We start from the raw sequence: 15807 nt of genomic DNA, 5'->3' as shown, positions 1-15807 counted from the left end.
AAAGTAAAACATGAAATAAATCCAATTTAAAAATATTATTTGCAGTTAACCTTTAATATATCATTATAGACTGAAAAGTGTTTATTTTTTTAATTTTTCTTTAGTGTATGAATTTGTTAAATATAGATACAAAAATTATTTGAATTGGCAGGTTGTGTACCTACTAAGTAGAGAGTGCAAAACAGTTCCTCCAGCAAAAGTTGATGAAAGCTCTAACACCTCAAGTGGTATGGGTTTCTGTGTTTCTCTTGTAAATAAAGGAGGAAATAGAATAGCCAGATTCTGCCCTTAGATACCTATGTGGCACTCTTTCTTCAGGGGAGGTTGGAAGTGTGTATTTCAATTAAAAAAAAGATAGTTTAAGGGTCAAATTCTTCCCTGAAGTCTTCACATACATTACTACTAATTTGGGATTTTAAAAAAAAAGTTTTTCTAAGAAATTGCTTACTTTTCCCTATAATCAATTACCTGTGATGTTAGACAAAGCCAAGGAATCCATTGAATCTCGAACACTTTGCTCTTGTTGTTTCAGACCAGACAGACATTCCAATGAACCTTCATACCATTGTGTTTGGTCATGTTTGTATCCGGAAGCCACATGTTCCATATCTAACTCTTGGATTTTTCTACTGCTGGCAGGGCCTGGATGGCTGCCATATGCAGAATCACCTAAACCATCTTGTGACTGGGCCCAATACATGTCTGCCTGATATTTTTTACTTGCCAGGCTTTGATTATTTTTTTTCAAATCCGACTTGCTTTTAATAATATTATCAGAAATCCAGTGTTCATTTGATGTAACATCTACTTCAGTGGGCTGCTGAAAGAGGCCTTTATCACCAAATTTTAGGAGGAGTTGAGTCATGTAGTCTTCATGCTCAGCCCACTCTTCAGGGTCTTCAGGCATTTCCTGCTCTACTCTTCCCTTCCAAAAATCTTCATTCGCAAAGCTTGCTCCTTGCCTTGAAAGGCTTAAGTCATCCATCTTGCGAGAAAGAGTATCATCAGCATTGCTAGAAAGCCCAGGGAATTTGTAATTCAGTGCTGGTGACAGTAGGAGAGACTGTCTGCACTGGTCAGCTGACCGGCTGCTTTTTCCCATACGAACACTTCTTCTGGAGTCTCTTGATCGTGCAGACTGAAATGCAGAATCAGATGAGTCAGAGGCATGAACGTCTTCTCCCAAACTACAAGTTTTTGAACAGTAAATCTGTCCTTGCTTGGGAAGAAAAGGACAACCCAGCAGAGAGGCTTTGCACTGAGCACAAGAAAAGCAAGTCTCCGTAGCATGCCAGTGCTGTCCATCATAGGTCATCTGAGCATGGTCAACACCTAGTAAAGAGTCAAAGAGGGACTGTTTAGTTTATGGCTAAAATAGTTAAAAGTTACACACGCAAAACCTGAAGCTTTTTTGGCTTGTGAATTATCATGTTTATTCAATAAAATACTCACCACCTTTGTAAAATGTTAATACTTAAGAAGGATATATTTACCTATGTGTTCCCCACAGGTCTCACAGTACTCAGCATAGAGAGATTCAAAACACCCACAGCAGAATGGACGCCCATCTTTCATAATGTATCTCTGTCCACCAAGGATAGTTTCACACTCAAGGCAACAAAAATGCTTCATATGCCAATGGCGACCCTCAGCTTCTGTGCACTCATCAGCAAAGATGATCTTAAAAAATAAAAGTAAATTTGTCAACAACCATTAATAATGCTTGTTAGATTCACGAAAACTGCACGTGAAAAAGGAACTTATTCCCTTGGTACAGTAAACAGACCACCAATTACATTTAAAGAACTACATATTAATTCAGCAGTACTGTGAATCTGAAGTATTAACTGATCAGTTTCAATAGTTAAAAATACAAGATTACCTGTAGCAGCATAGCTAATACAGAAGGCTGTCACATTTGCTAAGTAAAATGGATACACATTTTTAAAAAGTAGGTCAGTTGTCATAAAAGTAACTAAAATTAGAGCATAAGACAGATGTTTCCAAGTATCTGAGGTATGACTAATAAGGTCAGCAATAAGAAAACCATTATTCTGGAATGTGTAAAAGTTTTTCTTGTAACTCGGTCTTTAGGTTTCAATTCTAATCTCAGATACACAGATGTGTATCTTGTAAAAGTAGCTACATCACACTTGTCCAGTATCTGATTTTACAAGATATGTTTGGAGAATGGAGAAGTTGTTCACATCTACATATGAGATACTAGGATACAGTCTTTGTTGCCAAAGGGGACATATTAGCATTCAAAAGTTGTTTGTTTAATTGAGCAAGTGACATGACAATTTTATCCTATTAAAGGTGGGTTCTGTGGCAGCATGGGTTTAGTAGAAAAGTGTTGTTTACCTCATCACATGCTGAGCAACGGGGTTTGAGCAGTTCAGCATGGTGTCTACCACAGTGAATTTTTCCATCTTGGTAGAAGTAGATTAGGTCAACAAGAAGCTCATTACATGTAGAGCACACAAAACATGATGGATGCCAGCACACTCCAGGTCCAGCTCTTGAAGCAAACACTGCAATTTCACCTCCATTTACCTTTGTACCACACTAGAAACAACCAAAAAAAGTTAATACGCTTCCATTGCAAAAATACCAGCCTTTGTTGTTACTTTAGTTAAACCAAAACACCAAGCCCAATTCAGTGTTAAAGTTCTCATTCCATTGTATATAGCAAAAGGGGCAATTCGAATAATTCTGGATTGTACACAATTCTGATGCAGAACTAAATTTTACTCATATACACTTACTTGGTGTTTTTACAACACTTTAATCTTCTGTGTATTAAATAGGTATGGATTTAGTACAACAGCCAACTGGCTACAATTTGACTTATTGCCTACTCTGAAAATTGTTTGGTATATCCACACCAAAGAATTAAATCTAACTTTTTAAAAAATAAACCATTATCTTCTCTCTTCCGATGTGGAATTTTATCAGTATTACTGAGTACAAATGCAGACAGACAAGAGCCTATATGTAGCATCAACAAACATGTAAGGTCTACAGTGTTGGTGCAGCTAGTTTCATTGCTATTGCCACAAGGTTACCTGTTCACAAACTGCATGCATTACTGCTCTTGAGAGCAGTTTAATAGTTCCTCGTCCCAATGCCTCCTTCTTACGCTGAGCGCTAAACATCTGTAGTTCCTTCTTCTCTTCTTCACTTAAAGATTGACAATATCTCACCTTCAGCAGAAGAGACAGTACATGCTTTAGACACCAAGCTACTGGTTATTTACTTCTCGGTAGTAACTAAAATATATGTTATAAAATATCAACATCCCGGTTCAATTCCTTCCTAAGATTTCCCACATGCTTTATATTTCCTACAATATATATTGTAACTCCTCCACATGTTACAACACCAGATACGTGAAAAGAAAGTTTATGTGAATTCTTTGTAAAAGTATTATAAGCAAAATCAATAGTGTGCTAAACTATTGCTATCTAAAAACAGAATTGCTGCCAAATGAAATTTGTTAATGTGTTTGGATGTATGGTTTTTGGATTTACAGACCATAACTAAACAATGTATATTGCAGTATACACAAGAACTTAAGCACTGACTCCTTTTTACAAAAGTGTTTGTTACTTCCACTTCTATCCTACAAAACACAGATTCACGTCTAAGCTTCAAACCTTTTACTGCCACAAAGCATCCTTTCTATTACAATGAAATCTCAGAAATGTGTAGGTTCCTGGTAATTGGTGGGTGGTTGCAAACACTATAAAACCAACTTGTGTTCAGTTTATTGCACTTGACTGCCCACCTTCTTAACAAGAGAAAGCAGTGACCTCCTAGCCAGCTGTTATCTGAATACAACTGAAATGGACAGCTAAACAATGGATTTGACAATGTACACACTATGCTATCTTTATGGGTTAGACGCCATTGCATGTGACATTTTAGACTTGTAATATGTCCACAGAAGATAATTCTTCCTTAAAAAAGCAGCATATAGTTAATAGATACATGGCCACATAGTTACCTCATTATCATGGGGTGGCAACTGGTACAGAAGCTGTTTAATTCTATGTTTTTCTCCAGGGCTGTTAATGTAAGGGACTTTCTCCTCCGGCAAACAGGCAAAGTATAGCTGTACCTGAATAGGAGGTATTAAGAATTAAGACCAGAGGGGTACACATGACCCAAACATTGTAAATGTCCTTCAACCAGTGCCTTATCTTAAGTCTCATTTACAAAGGAACTAAGATATGCTACATTAGCATTTGCATTCCTCTAGGTAAGATGAGGACCAGATGAGCTAACGCAGCAGAACTGGATTGTCTCTGCTACAACTAATGCCCAGCTGCTGAATTGCTTTTCTGGAATGCAATTTGCAGTGACAATTACGGGTATCATAAATTATGCACATTTAATGCTATCATTATTTCCACCCCCTTTAGGGTTGGTCAGCAAGCCTGTTGAAATTCCAAATTTCCCTCTGCAATTTACCACACAATGTGTGAAGCTGTACTAAAAACAACTACTACATAAACAAATTGAATTTGCTCTGTGCATTTTACACATTGCTGAGACAAAACCTGTTTTGTAATCTCCTGCTGATCAGGTTCTTCACAAGCATCAGCTTTCATTGCTACCATGTGAGCTTTTGGTAAGAAGCTAAAATAATCTCTCTATTGGGAGGAAGAGGTTGGATCCAGCCACATTTCAACCAGATGCAAGTTCACTTTGAAATTTTCATAGGGTTTTTGCATTTGACCAGGAAAGCAAAACACACTATGCCTTCTTGAAAGTCTTCTCAGGCTTGTCTTTATTTCATCTTATCAGAAGAAACTTAGGACAGGAAAACTGTAAAGAATGCTATGACAAAGCCCAATGGCAAAAAATATTTTTGTGGAGCAGCTACAGATTTATTATTTTTCCTGTGCAGTTTCCAGCTTGTCACAAGGCCTGAGGCTGTAAATAAGAGCTGATTGTTGCAGACAGACAATCTGTTACCTGCTATCTGTATTTAAATGATGCTTTGGTCAATCACTTGGACTAGGTATTTTAGTTAAGACAAATGAAAAAAGAATCACTACTTCCTCAATCAAGTTAAGTGGAAAAAGTAGTACAAATCACTGTTAAGGTTTTGACACAGAACTGAACATTAATGAGTTTCAATTAAGTCTACTTTTAAGTCCACTAACCAACAGAGTTTATTTACAGAGAACAAAGCAGAACATGCAGTAAGAAGGAAACTTCTAGTGTTAGTTTGCTCTATGCCCATGTTTCTCATAATACTAAGCAAAATGCCACTGATGTTGTCATCTGTGTGAAAATATCTTTAAGCCGATGGTACCTAGAATGAGTGATTTCTGCTGCATTTCCCTTAAGAGTTTAAAGTAGCTGTTAGCTAGTTGTTCCCCCTTCCCCATGTCCCTCAAGGTTGTTTAACTCTAGTGTATGATAAAAGGATCTTCCTTAAAGATGGTGCATCATATATATGGCTCTTGTTGGCTTGTTATTCTTAATTTAATCATGAAGAGAAAGTCTCTGGAAAACAAAAAGTAGATCTTTTGCTCCTGCATACATCAGCAGGCCACCTGAACTAGAGATGCTCAGCTCCCTTGACATGTTACACATAGTCTCCTTACCCATGTATACAGGAGTAACAGAACTCAGTGCTGGTCAAACACCTTATGAATCATCTATACCAAATCCTGCAGTACTGTTGCTGGATCTTTTTTAACTAGAATTTTATTTAAGAACCTATTTTTGAACATTTGATCAATGTAGCAACTTGCTCCCTCAGCAAGTAGTGTCACTGTCCTATTTCCATTACCATTATTATACTTAAAAAGGTTTCATTTTCAGTTTTAGGCCGTTTAGTTGAGGAAAAACAACCGTGCAAAACAAAAAATGGAACCGTCCTAAACTCTTCTCCCCTCCAACAGTAAAAGTTAACCCCAGACAGCATGCAAGAGGGAAATCACTGCATGAATAAGTGGCAATATGTTCAGTTAAACAATTTTAAAGCAGTGCCAGAAATAGTTTAGTTTAAATACATCCTATTTAAAGAAACATCCCATTTCACACACATATGTCAAATGTTTACTTATTTAGAAAAATAAAGAATTGGAAAGTATATTATTATTTCTATTATAAAAGTGTCCAGTGATGATTTTCTTTTAATATAACCTCCCCAATAACCAAAGCTGTTTAACCTCTCTCTCCATTAAGATAGGTCATTAGGGGAAAAAAAAAATCTGCTAAAGCACACTTAATTTACGTCTTATTAGGAAGCGAAACAACAAGTCTTTTATCAGTGGCAACACGTGATATTTAGTAAGAAATTATGGCTATTTTGATTAATTTTAAAAATAAGAGTCTCAGTTCCTACCTGTTCTGGTCTAAGACCTGGCGGGACCCAGGTATATTCTTCCAAGGCACAGCCAGAGTCGTCATCGGATGTTGAGCTTCGTTGACACCCAAAGGTAAGATTGTTAACTTTTGGCTCCATCTCCAAAGGCATAGTGTAGTGTGCGGTGTCAGCTATTCAGTTGCAGTTCATCAAGAAACTGTTCTGAAAAGATGAGATTACAAAAGAGTTAACAAAACAGGAAAAGCCTCATGGAAGTGATCTTGGGGTGGACATAGAAGGGCATCAACCAAGTTAAATATTTGAAATACTATTGTGGTAAAGTGACTGCTATAAAATACATCATGAAGGGTAGATGCTTTTATTGATACGTCACTAGGAGTTTGAATTATATGCATAGCATGAAATACTGATCTTTAGTAAAATTAATTAGTGTCTTGGCAGGACAATCATCCTGACCACCTGGGATTAAGAAGACATTTCCTCCAACAGTATATAGCATTGCATGATTAAACTTCATTTACATTCAGAATTTTAGGCAGCTCTCTTATCATTAAGAAAAGGAGTACTTGTGGCACCTTAGAGACTAACCAATTTATTTGAGCATAAGCTGTAGCTCACGAAAGCTTATGCTCAAATAAATTGGTTAGTATAAGGTGCCACAAGTACTCCTTTTCTTTTTGCGAATACAGACTAACACAGCTGTTACTCTGAAACCTCTCTTATCATTGGCATAAGTGCTGATGCAACTCTACTGATGCTATATCATCCATAGAAAATTTTATCAGCATGGTACGTAACCCCTCTCAAATCAGGTCTAAACATCACAGCAGTATAATACCTGTGGCTGGACACATTGCCAGTCCCACTATTGCCAATATCAACGAAGATGTACCAGTGCTAAATCAGTGGTGGAAGAAAGACTTAAATTTCTCAAGGTAGACAATGCCTTAGGTACAGTATGTCAGTTTTCCTCCTTCAAACGTTCAACGTAAATGGCAGTAGACAACATTTAATCACTATGTATCTTTTTTTAAGATACACATTTACCCTAAGCCATTGTTGAGCTAGTCCATACCTTCCTACCCTCACAAAAAAAGATGAAACTGACTATTCCATTTTGCTATTGCTACAATACTAAAAGCTTCCAAAACAAAAATCATGAATAATGAAGTTTATACATGCCTTGAGAATTTATCCACTAATTTTAGCCCACTGCTAGTTAGAATAATAAAGTTATAAACCCTGAAAAAAAAACATTAAGAGATGCCAACAGACTATTATTATAGTGCACAGCAGCACTGTAATAAAGATTGCTTACATCATAACTCATTATTCTAAGTACAACAGTAGATCTCCTATCCAAGCCACTGTAAGAACTGCACATTTTCACAAAGCATGTTGGATGTTAAATAAATCCCTAAAATTTTATTTCAGTTTTTGTTGAAGTGGTAAACTTAGTAAACCTGAATAAATTAAAACTAAAATTAAGTTTATCAGTGCATATTATAAAGAAAGCTAAGTGTTAACATGTAGGAAAACCTCTACATTTGCTATTTTGTGCAGTATTTTAAACTGCATGCATGCCAGAAGGCAGAGATTAGCACAACCAACCAATAAATTTGACTTTACTTCACCCTTAACAAAAGTAAAGATGACCTCATTTCCTCTTCTACTGTTCAGAGTTTGTGACCTTCCAAACAAGTCATCATTTTAAAACAGGTGCAGATCATTCATGTCTTCTATGTAAAAAAGCTTTATGAACATCAGTGCATTCATTCCATCCTCAATTACTAGGAAGGGTTAATGAAAGTCTGAAGCAATTTAGTGTGGATATTATATTGTCTTGAATATTACTGTTGCTAAAAGAAGTGATCATCTATTCAATAAGTAATTTATAAATATGATCAGTAGGTAGGTCTCTTAAAGTTCACTTTGGATATCTAGAATACATAGATAAACATCTTTTAACTAATTTCCTTTGAAAGCAGATACAGAGGAGATAATTTGTTGATACAAAGGAAATTCCTTTCTCATCAGGTTAGTGGAAATAAAATCATCCAGTACAACAAGAGCAATAATCTCATTTTAGATCTAAGGCTATGTCAATACTATAAATTACTTCAGTATAATTTATGTCACTCAGGGATGTGAATAATCCACACCCCTGAGGGACATAGGTTATACTGACCTAAGCACTGGTGTAGATGGTGCTATGTTGGTGGGAGAGCTTCTCCTACCAACATAGCTACCACCTCTTGCAGAGGCAGAATTTATTAAGCTAACAGTCCTGTCGTCTTAGAGCAGTGATTCTCAAACTTTTGTACTGGTGACCCCTTTCACACAGCAAGTCTCTGACTGCGACTCCCCCCCTTATAAATTAAACCACTTTTTAATATATTTAACACCATTATAAATACAGAAGGCAAAGCGGGGTTTGAGGTGGAGGCTGACAGCTTGTGACCCCACACATCATAACCTCATGACCCCAAGGGGTCCTGACCCCCAGTTTGAGAACCCCTATGTTAGAGTATCTTCACCAGAAGCACTACAACAGTTCAGCTGCGCCACTGTAAATCATGTAGTGTAGACATAGCCAAGATCTCTTCCTATTCCCATATAGCAACAGGCAAGAGGGACTAGGATAAAGCTGGGAACTCAATGTTCTGGTAGCTACTAAAAGATGCTATTGTTAGTTATGGTTGTAGTAGGACTGTGATGAGTATCTTGACCCCTACCACAATTATACGTGTGTCCAAATAATTCTCAGCTGTGAGATCAATGTATCATGTTTATGAGTCACATTTAAAGTCCAAGTCATTTTGGAAGGTGATCCAAGTACTAGATATACACTACTTTAGAATATTCTTCTGTAGAATTAATGAAATTAAATGACATGTTTATTTGAAATGACATAGATCATATTTTTAAAGTGTCACTAACTACTTGAAGTCTCACCTAAAATTTTCTACTTCTCACTTGTTACTCTATTATGTACATTAATGTGTTTGTCAAACTGTCACCTTTCAAAACTTAATTCTGCTTAGTGACCCCATGAATAAAGGAGTCTACCTTTAAAAAAAAAAAAGTTTAATTAAGTAGTTAATGGTGGACTCCATCATGGAATAGCAAGCCTAAAGTAAGTTTCATATGAAAGAAGTAACTACATCAGCAAGTATACTGAAGAGTTCAGACAGTATCTTTGGTCTAGCCTTCACACTCTTAAGCCAGAACAATAATTGGATATATTCAGCTTTGTAACTATAATCCTGTTGATTCAGAAATATACCAGGGAAGATGAATAGCTGCTCAAAATATTAGTGGCTCTCATACAATGATCAGATATACAGATAAATGTACATATCTACTCTACCATGTAGATTTTCTTAGACTGGTTGTCAGTTTTCTAAAGGGTGAAATGATTGCTTTGTGCCGCAGATGAGATCTGCCTAATGCTCATCAATGATTCCTCTAGAAGGCCACTCCAAATAACCCTGTAGGACATTTTATGTCTTCCACTGTCAGTATAGAAAATCGTCTCTGTTTGGAAAGATATACAAGCTGTAAGTCAGTCGGTCATGGTTTTGTACTTTGCATTGTTTCTTAATAAAAATCAATGTTTAAAAAAAATCACAAAATAAATTCAGAAAATCCTTAACAGCCTCTTGTTTTATGCTATCCTCACAGGTCATCTTGGAATATAAATTAAGCCTGGAGAAAGAATGCCAGACCACCAGAAAGAGAAATCACATTTGAAGTGTGACTGATGATGGCATAAAGATTTTTTTATTTTTTCAATTAACAAAAAATCTTATGCCTTCATCGCAGCAAAGAAAGTTTTCTTCTTTTTAACCGTCAAGTCATAGTCAACAGAACTGTTCCTGGTGGTGAATCAGGGCTGCCTACCACCTCCTACTCTGTGGACAAAAAATGTCAACCATATTCAGAATGGACTAGCTAATTCCATGAAGGAGAGAGTGTCATAAGCCAGACTGGTATGAATCAAACCTAACTACAGTACTGGGTTGTTCCAATAACTTGTGTAAATATCCAATATTTAGTTATGGAATAATTTTAAAATTCAAGTGTTACATTATTTACAGCTTAGTCAAGAATGGACAGTAACACCTGAGCAAAGTAACACCTCCTTTCACTTTACTAAAGGAGACTTTGATTTGTAGTGAGAGGTTTTAGTAGTCTGAGCAGAATACCAGAACCAGAAGTTTAAATTTGGTAGTGAAGATAAGTCATGTTAAAATATGAATTCACAATCCCATTACTTGTGGTCAGCACTGTTTCACACAACTGGCCACTGTAGACAAGGACGAGGTTGTGTTCAGCACTGTCAGTAATAAGAAACCCTGTGCCCAATACCATATACCCATGACTTCCTGAATGATACTGAACTGATCATGTACTAGTTGTTTAAACTCCATTTTGAACTATTAATCTGGGAAAGTCAAGACCACACTGATACCCTGTGGCCTCAGAAAAAGTCAACCTCTCTTGCTTAGTTGTTCCATCCGCAAAATACAGAAGATAAACTCACTCATTTCACAAGGTTATGTGGACTAGTTAATTTTACAAAGCCCTTTGCAGATAGCATTATAAGTGTCAAGTGCTATTTCTATGTAGGTAACTGCTGTCCTTGATAACGTTAAGACTTACAAAGTGCACCAATAAATGCCAGAGTTATATAATTCCAAAAAGAGGACAAGACTTTAGCGGGGGAGGAAAGTAGCAGAGCCTTGTTTCCTTTCAGACCAAAGTACTTGGGGGAACAGCTCCAGTTCTACTCATTTTTCTATGCATTGGAATTTTTTTAAAAAAGTAATACATTCACTTCAAAGCTTACACCCTCTACCTCCAGTTCCTTTATGGGTAAGAAGTAGGTTGAAACAGCTCTTGGGAGAGAGTGAAGGAAAGAGAGGTTCTTCCCTTAGCTGGCAAATTGAAATTGAAAAACTAAAAGAAAAGGGCAGGGTTGCTATCAATATGTTAGTTTTAGGAAGGGCAAGGAAGAAGCACCACAAACCTCACATGCCCACATAGATATAAATTACCATTTAAACCTACATTCATTGGAAGGTTGGGATAATTAACATGGAGGAGATGCATTCCAGATACCAAAAACATTATTCATAAATTGAACCAGATTGTGACCATTATGTTTCTGAAGGTTTGATGTTAAACTGAAGTATATGAAAACTAAAAATACAATCAGTACTTGTAGAACTATTTTAGCTATTATGTGTTTATAAATTATTATTTTCCCAACCCTCTTAAGAGTCCGTAAATTGGTTTGCGAATTAAAACTGCAACAGATTAGAGCTAAAACATTTTTGCAGTTGTACTCATTCTTTAAAGTAACAGGCTTCAAAATGGTTACATATCTTAAGATGAGCTTGTTGAAACTTTGAGAAAGGATACTACATGACATCTACAGAATAAAGCAAGTTTGTTTTTAAGATTTACAAGCACTCCCTCATTAATAAAGCTTCACAATCTACAAAGAGAAAAATCTTTCACTAGTGGCTTCATAATTATTAGCCATGTAAAAGAAAAATGTGATTAAAAAAGTTAGACAGATATACACTAGTGAAACTTATTGTCATCTACGGTCACTTAATAATAGGAAGAGTTCTTAGGAGTGAAGAGTCCATATCCCTAATTATAAATCCATTGTTACATAAAATATTAAAATTCACATCCTAGAGAAAGGATATTAGAGAATTGTTAAATCCAAGTGTGAAACTAATCCTTATGTTAGGATTTCCAGCTCACTGAGTAAGTTCTATGGTCACCGCTGATCAGATAGAAGAGGTCATGATTTGTGAGCTCAGTAAGACACATATTTCCTTTCCCAACCCCTGCTGTTTAACTCTGTCCTGCAGGGCAAATTGTTTAACAACTTTTTTGTTAAACTGCTTGTTAACAAGGCTATAGGGAACACAAGATGCATATCACATGCATCCATTCACAATATACTGCAATTGCAGCCCAAAGGGTTAAGACTAGGCGTTAAATAAGCAAGTGAATGGGATTATGTACTGTACTTTATGCATCCGATGAAGTGAGCTGTAGCTCACGAAAACTTATGCTCAAATAAATTGGTTGGTCTCTAAGGTGCCACTGGTACTCCTTTTCTTTCTACCTCATATGATAATTCACCCTAAAGAGGAGCAGAGTCTGTAGTAGAAATACAACCAAAAAACATTCCAATAACGGTATAAGCATTACCAGAAAAACCCACTTTACTGCTGCAACTAGAGTAATTTGTTTTCCTGCTTCCCCATTAAAAATAACTTAATTTTTGAAATCTAGCAAAACGTTTGATACCAGATTTGGCACCCAGTAAAAGAAATTTGGACCCAGTTCCAAATATTACAACTTAAGTGTTAGGCGTTATCAGGACTTAGCCACAGCTGCTTCAGAGGTTTACCTTATTTACATATACAGAATATCTAGTGAACTATCAAAGAAACAGTACTGTACTTTATTAAAGATATACAGCAAAATTCAAAGACTGCTACAGTGTATTTATTGCTAATTACATATTGATTGGCCTTAGAGTAAATCAAGCTGATGTGTTTTCTACATTTTCTAAATAATGCCTAATCTAAGTATGTACACCAACCAACAGCAGAGTTGAGTAATTACCACACACACATACTGACACACATGCCAAAATAAAGAATTTTTCACACTGGAAATTTGGCATTACTTTCTTTCATGATTTCAGACTGTTTTATTTTCATGAATAATGCCTTCTGAAATTGCAAAGACAGACTGCTTAAATTTAACAAAAGGAGGAAACACTATAAAGCATTGTCCTTGCCAAAATGTCTGATTTGGGTTATTTTATTTGGCTCCATATAAAAACAAACTGCATGCTGTGGTTATACAAGAATCAATAGTTTAGGAAGCACTGTTCTAATAAGATCTTTATTTTCCATAATGGGGTACACAGATTTTAAAAGTGAGAGAAAGAAATCTAGCCCTTTACAGTCTATTGATTTTTTTAAAAAATTTCTATTTTAAACGACTGTAGGAAACAGCAGCCAGACTTTACTCCAATGTACACATATACTCAGGTTTCACCCCATCACCTGTTGGCTCCTGAACAACACTGTTCTTTGTTAAAGCTTACAGCACTCATTGGAAACAAGTTTCCAGAGAAAATACTTCAAGAAAGTGTTCAAGAAGTCACAAGTTGTAAAAACAAAATTCCACACATAGCCCAGTTTATTCTGACACAGATTAATGAGGAAAATTTAAATATACATACATGCACATTTTTAAAAGGTCATCTTATCTGTCAAGTGTTCTGAAGAAGAAATCAGCTGAAGAAGAATTCTGAAGAACTGACATTGATTGTTCCTGCACATTATCATGTTTTTTAAAAACGATAAAAGGGGATTAACAATTGCAGGCTAAAACCATGAGTGTACTTGCACTTCATGGCAACAAGCATGTATAGCAAACAAGAGGCAAGACCCCTCTCAATACTCAACTCTAAATACCAGACACACTGCCAAAAGAAATCCTCTCTTAAACCTATTATTTCAAGGCCAAGTCATTGTGGAGACTAGTTTAAAACGATCATTTTAATCTTAGAGAGACCACCTGCATTTCAGGCAGGCCTTGTGTCCCAGGGCCAGCTGACAACAAAAGTGCACATGTAACTACTCACCAGTGGGAGGTTTGTTGAGTGAATAGGATCAAATGTGATGCCATCTCGTATGTCAAGTAGCACAGGAGACGTCTGTGAACAGTTAGAGCAAACGCAGCTCAAACAGACCTGGCTTTCTTAGCTCACAGCAGCAGTAATAAGGTATCAACATCCAATTAACCTCCCTTGCAGCCAAGCCCTAACGGTTAAGTGGCTACAACAAGCGGCACGTTACCTCTTTTAAAAGGGGAGCCCTGGCGCAAGCTGCAGCGGGAGGCGAAGCTCCCCAGCTCCGACCCCTGCAGACTCGGCGCTCGCTGCTTCCCCTGGCCACTTGCAATTGCTATTTTAAACTAAGTCCCCTTCCGCCACTCCCACCCTCCACTGCTTCAAACGCCAAGAAACAGGACACAGTAGCCGGCAGATCGCAAACGGCAGCCGCGACGGCCCATAGAATCATAGACTATCGGGTTGGAAGGGACCTCAGGAGGTCATCTCGTCCAACCCCTGCTCAAAGCAGGACCAATCCCCAATTTTTGCCCCAGATCCCTAAATGGCCCCCTCAAGGATTGAACTCACAACCCTGGGTTTAGCAGGCCAATGCTCACACCACTGAGCTATCCCTCCCCCAGGCTGGGGCCGCCAGCTCCCGTGCCGCCGGCCAGGGCAGAGCGAGCGCCCAGCCCCAGCGGGCCGGGGAGCGAGTTGCTGGGGACTGCAGCCCGGGGACGGGCGCTGGGGTCGCGGCTCCCAGCCGGGCTTGTGAGCCAGAAGCGGGCTCTTGGGGGCTCCCGCGCCGCCGGGCCCTGGGGAGACGGAGCGCGGTGCCCTGCTGTCCCCGGGGAGAGCGGCTCCCTTGTCCCATCGCGGGGCGATGGAAACTGGGGGGGTCCCTCGGGAGAATCGCCCCCGCCCCAGGGGCTGCGCGTCCCGCGGCTGCCAGAGCATCCCCGCAGCCGGGCGGAGAAGCCGCCGCGCCGACCTGCAGGCTCCTTACCTTCGACTCCCACCCGGCGGGCGGCCCCGGGCTCTACGGGCAGGGCTGGGGCAGCGGCCAGTGCAGCCGGGGCAGCGGCCCCCAGCCTCGCGCTGCTGCTTTCCCCACCTCAGCAGGCCTGCAGTGCCCGGCAGCGCCGCCCGCACACTACCTGCGCCTCCCTCCGCCTGAGGCGACACGGGCGGCCGGGCGGGCACCCCCTCCCCTCCCGCCAGGTTGCAGAGACAGGACAGAGCAGCCTCCCGAGCACAAGCCCTGCCCCTCCCCAAATGCGCTGGTAGTTCTTAAACACAGCCCTCAGTCAGCCTCCCCCCAGCCTCCCCGCACATCCCTCAAGTCAGCCTCCCCCCAGCTCCCTGGAGCCCCCAGCCCTCAGGCAGCTTCCTCAGAGCCCCCCGAGTCCGCCTCCCCCCAGCTCCCTGGAGCCCTCAGCCTCCTCCTCAGGCAGCTTCCTCAGAGCCCCCACACCCCCTCAGGCAGCCACACAGCCCAGTCTCCCCCAACACACAGAGCCCCCCAGCCTCCTCAAAGACCCCCGGCTTCCTTACAGTCCACCAGCCACCCCCCCGCCCAACACACACACACAGCCCCTAACCGCCCGCCTCCCCAACACACCCACCTCAAGAAGCTCCTTACTCCTCCCGGAGGCTGTTTACAACATCCTCCAACATAAACACTAGCTCCCGTCAGCAGTCCCCCTAGACCGCATACCCCCTCCCCGCACACAGAGATGTTCTCATTAACCCCCCACTTCAGTGGTGCACAGCGCATCGGGAGGAGGAACCAGCCCTT

The 15807-nt window shown here is 39.4% G+C and overlaps 1 protein-coding gene across 4 annotated transcripts in view; it reads right to left on the bottom strand.

Moving 5' to 3' along the window:
* PRICKLE1 (prickle planar cell polarity protein 1) overlaps window positions 1-15807 on the bottom strand; it is a 107302-nt gene that overhangs the window by 3207 nt on the left and 88288 nt on the right. The window contains exons 1-8 of one of the 4 annotated variants that reach the window (XM_073328019.1): window positions 15016-15145; window positions 14040-14111; window positions 6368-6550; window positions 4010-4123; window positions 3069-3206; window positions 2365-2568; window positions 1494-1680; window positions 469-1332 (exon numbers count right to left, since the gene is read on the bottom strand). In XM_073328019.1, coding sequence (XP_073184120.1) covers window positions 469-1332; window positions 1494-1680; window positions 2365-2568; window positions 3069-3206; window positions 4010-4123; window positions 6368-6499 — 1639 coding nt within the window. In that variant the 5' untranslated portion in view covers window positions 6500-6550; window positions 14040-14111; window positions 15016-15145. Of the gene's footprint in view, window positions 1-468; window positions 1333-1493; window positions 1681-2364; window positions 2569-3068; window positions 3207-4009; window positions 4124-6367; window positions 6551-14039; window positions 14112-15015; window positions 15146-15807 lie in introns of those variants that run through there. The other 3 variants (XM_073328020.1, XM_073328018.1, XM_073328021.1) reach the window with 3 other exon arrangements.

Source organism: Lepidochelys kempii, chromosome 1 (genome assembly GCF_965140265.1).
Source record: "Lepidochelys kempii isolate rLepKem1 chromosome 1, rLepKem1.hap2, whole genome shotgun sequence".
In the NCBI taxonomy this organism is placed as follows: domain Eukaryota; kingdom Metazoa; phylum Chordata; order Testudines; family Cheloniidae; genus Lepidochelys; species Lepidochelys kempii.
The sequence above is the reverse complement of the archived record's forward strand: the minus strand, read 5'-3'. Positions and strand labels throughout refer to the sequence as shown.